This window comes from Taudactylus pleione, unplaced genomic scaffold, assembly GCF_031769625.1.
Source record: "Taudactylus pleione unplaced genomic scaffold, aTauple2 ptg000121l, whole genome shotgun sequence".
NCBI classification, from domain to species: Eukaryota; Metazoa; Chordata; class Amphibia; order Anura; family Myobatrachidae; genus Taudactylus; species Taudactylus pleione.
Window position 1 is genome coordinate 2,195,707 of NW_028284523.1, and position 3,652 is coordinate 2,199,358.

The 3,652-nt window shown below is 41.4% G+C and overlaps 1 protein-coding gene across 1 annotated transcript; it reads left to right on the top strand.

Moving 5' to 3' along the window:
* The first annotated feature begins 388 nt into the window (after nucleotides 1-388).
* SNAI1 (snail family transcriptional repressor 1) lies at nucleotides 389-3,197 on the top strand. The gene is made up of 3 exons (XM_088472210.1): nucleotides 389-575; nucleotides 779-1,297; nucleotides 2,070-3,197. The coding sequence occupies exons 1-3, from the start codon at nucleotides 497-499 to the stop codon at nucleotides 2,249-2,251; spliced, it is 780 nt and encodes a 259-aa protein (XP_088328336.1). The 5' UTR covers nucleotides 389-496; the 3' UTR covers nucleotides 2,252-3,197.
* Nucleotides 3,198-3,652: the final 455 nt, after the last annotated feature.

The following is a 3,652-nucleotide window of genomic DNA, read 5'->3' on the forward strand; positions in this document are numbered from 1 at the left end:
TAATACTCTGAAAGACCTCATGTGGTCAGTCTAATCTGATGGACTCTCTTTTTTGCCCTGTTAATGATTAGTGACCTGTTAGGCAGCGACAAAGGGAGCTGTGCTCAGTGCAGGTATGGTGTGTTGGAGGAGGTGGCGCAGGCATTGCTGTCAGCAGGAGTTTGCCTGGAGATACAATAAAAAAAAGTTTGCACTCTCCTATTATAGGGGTGGAGAAAGTAGTAGACTCACCATCCAAAATTCACTGCTCCAGGCACCTGCTGCTGCTGGACAGATTTTGGGAGGAACAGTTCTCCACTCCCCTGCATGCTGATTGGCTGGGGGTTGACAATGGTAATTTGCATGGGGCCTCCCCGGCCCGCAGGCTGCATATTAGACAGTGGAGCGCTGACACAGGCACACTAGTGCCTTTCTGTTATATCCCGGAGTGCAGAGTCCCATGTGAGACCCTCTTTGCCTGGATTGTGTCATCGGCAGCAGCCACCGCTTCACCAAGATGCCCCGGTCATTCCTGGTCAAGAAACACTTCTCTGTCACCAAAAAGCCAAACTACAGTGAACTGGAAAGTCAGACAGGTACATTTACAATAAGTGATCCCCCTACCCACTGCACCTCCTCCTGGTGCTGCACCATGCACAGGGCAAATAGAACGTTTCTATAGATCGTTCACATGATCTTTCTTGTCTGATCTGCAATGCTAATAACCTTCTATAACATGACCTGCAGTAAATGTACTCTTGAATCTAATGTAAGTGTGTTTTTGTTTTCCCTCTCTTAGTGTATATCTCACCATTCCTATATGACAAGTACCCCATCCCTCTGATACCTCAGCCAGAGATCCTCAGCACAGGAGCCTACTTTCCACCTCTTGTCTGGGACACTGGGTTACTTACAACGTTCTTTACCACTGAGCCTGACTACAGTAAATCTCCCATCTCCACATCCAGTGAAGACTGTAAACCTTTAGACCTCACCTCTTTCTCCAGCGAGGACGATGAGGGCAAAACCTCAGACCCCCCCAGCCCAGCCTCTTCAGCCACAGAAGCAGAGAAGTTCCACTGTAACCAGTGCACTAAGTCGTACTCTACCTTTGCTGGACTGTCTAAGCATAAGCAGCTGCATTGTGACTCACAAACCAGAAAATCTTTCAGTTGTAAATACTGTGAGAAGGAATATGTCAGTTTGGGGGCCCTGAAGATGCATATCAGAAGTCACACACTGCCCTGTGTCTGCAAGATCTGTGGCAAGGCGTTCTCAAGACCATGGCTCCTTCAGGGACATATCAGAACACACACAGGTAAGGGACAGTGCATGTTTCCTGCTGGCATAATACAGCAGCAAAGTAGTGTTTGTTAAAATGTTTTGGCATTAATATATACTGTAATCTATCCATATGTAGGATGATATACGTTCTGGCAAATGTTCTTTTATGTCACTTTGAAGTTGGGGCTTGCCAATAATAATGGGCAGGTGGAAATTGAACACCTAAAGAATAAATGGAAATGACAAAAGCCGACGTACAAATGGATTATTTCAGCCTCATTAATTCCCTTTCAGGCAGACCAATGTTAAGGGTGGGCACAGGAAGCGCTGTGAATTGCACCTGTTACAGTACAGTTGCAGGGACGGGTAATACACTCCCAGCTGCCAGCCTTGCTTGTGTTCCTACAAGAATCACAATCACATTGTACCAAATCCTTTATCTAAAACACAGGAACAGTCTACTCGTTGTGTATTTTGTGGGTTTAAATTCACACCCCCTTCAAGTGCTAAAGGCTATGCAAAATACACTCAAAGCATTAATTGTGTTAGCTAAATGGCTACTAGACACTACCCTGTGTATAATAAATAAATAAATTCAGTGTGCCCATTAGCATTCTATATATAGGTTGAGTGCCAATTTAATTAGGCATTTCCCAATAAAATGTACACACCCCTGTATACCCAACACCTAAACCCTGAGGTTGCATTAAGTGTGTATGTGGGGTGGGGGTCTCTAGCTGCTGTATTGTGCACACACAAGTAATTTATTGCACATTAAAACCATTTTCTTTTCTTTTTGCTTACAGGTGAAAAGCCATTTTCCTGCACTCATTGCAATCGGGCCTTCGCTGACCGCTCCAATCTCCGAGCCCATCTACAGACCCATTCAGACGTCAAGAAGTATCAGTGCAAAACCTGCTCCAGGACTTTCTCCCGCATGTCTCTCCTTCACAAGCACGAAGAGACAGGGTGTTCTGGGAATCACTGATCACTATTTTCCACACAATTGACTATTGCTGATACTCCAGAAGATCATTCTTTTCCCAGATAAAAATGCCTTGGCTGTATGTAGCAAGTGCACCAAAATCATGTGGTTTTTGGGGGACCTATAACACTTTTATATAATGCTCTTAGTGGCTTAAGTGAGCTCTTTGTGTTTCAGAACCTTCCTACAGTATCACAGGGAACAAAATACCTTTTATGTGTGTACGCTTAACTGTTTTGTTTATTCAGTACCCAAAAAAACAGGCAATAAGATGGCGATATTGATTGTATTTTGAAATGATGAGACCCTGTGATTTGCAGACCTTAAACCAGCAAGAAAGAAAAATCTTATATTTTTGTGGATGCAGTAAAAGCCTAATTCCTCTATTTTATGAAGGACCGATTGAAAGTGTTACAAATGTGTTCTTATTTTTGTGATTGTATATATAAATATATGCAAAATAAGTACTTTAAGCAAAAGGTGTTACTATGCAATAATAATATCACACTTAAAAGGCAGCTGTTTGGCAACAGCACAATGACAATTTGTAATGCCTGCACCATTAACAATGATCAGGAAAGCGAGAGCTGGTTGCTGTTACCAAACAACAATTGTGTTTACAGAGCTCTTGAGCACCTGTTAATATGACTCTTAAACAACTGCCTTTCATGAGAGCTCAGATTAATAGTGAGCAGTTGTCAAGAGATACAATGGCTAGTTGTAGAAGCCAGCCGTGGACAGGTGGACGCCAAAAACTCCTATTTATGTCTATGGACAGGTGTTTTCTTCTATTATGTTTTTTTTATCTACATAATCCTTGCAAAGAATGTTTACATTTCAAAGGTACACTGGTATTTATATTTTTTTATCTGCCACATTTTGTACTGATGAAACTTTTTTTATAGTTAAACACAGTTTATTTGATAATAAAACAACTCTAATTTATAAACCTTTTTGTTTCTGTGAACTTTATTCTTTTCGTTGAACAATTAACTTTATTAAAGCTTGGGAAACAGTCAGGATTGGGAAGCACTTCTATCATTATATGCAGCTACAATCATCAAAAATATGTAGTTGATTTCTGAGGCAAATGCCGAACTAACAAATCATTGCCCTCTGTGCTATCACAACAGCTGGAGAGACACAGGTTGCTAACCCTGATTTAAACAATCTGGACATTATACCAGGAAATAGTGCAGAACAGTATATTGTGCTTCACATGACAGTAGGAAAGGCTTGTACTAAAACCATTTCATTTCTGGAAGGCAGGTGGTGTGATTGAGCAATCGAAAGAACTGTTCAGAAATTTGTCAAGGGAGAGACAATACATGCTCTGATGTTCCAAACACTTCCTATTATTTTATATTTCAGCTTTTCTTGCTTCATCTCACAAGAGTTGAAATT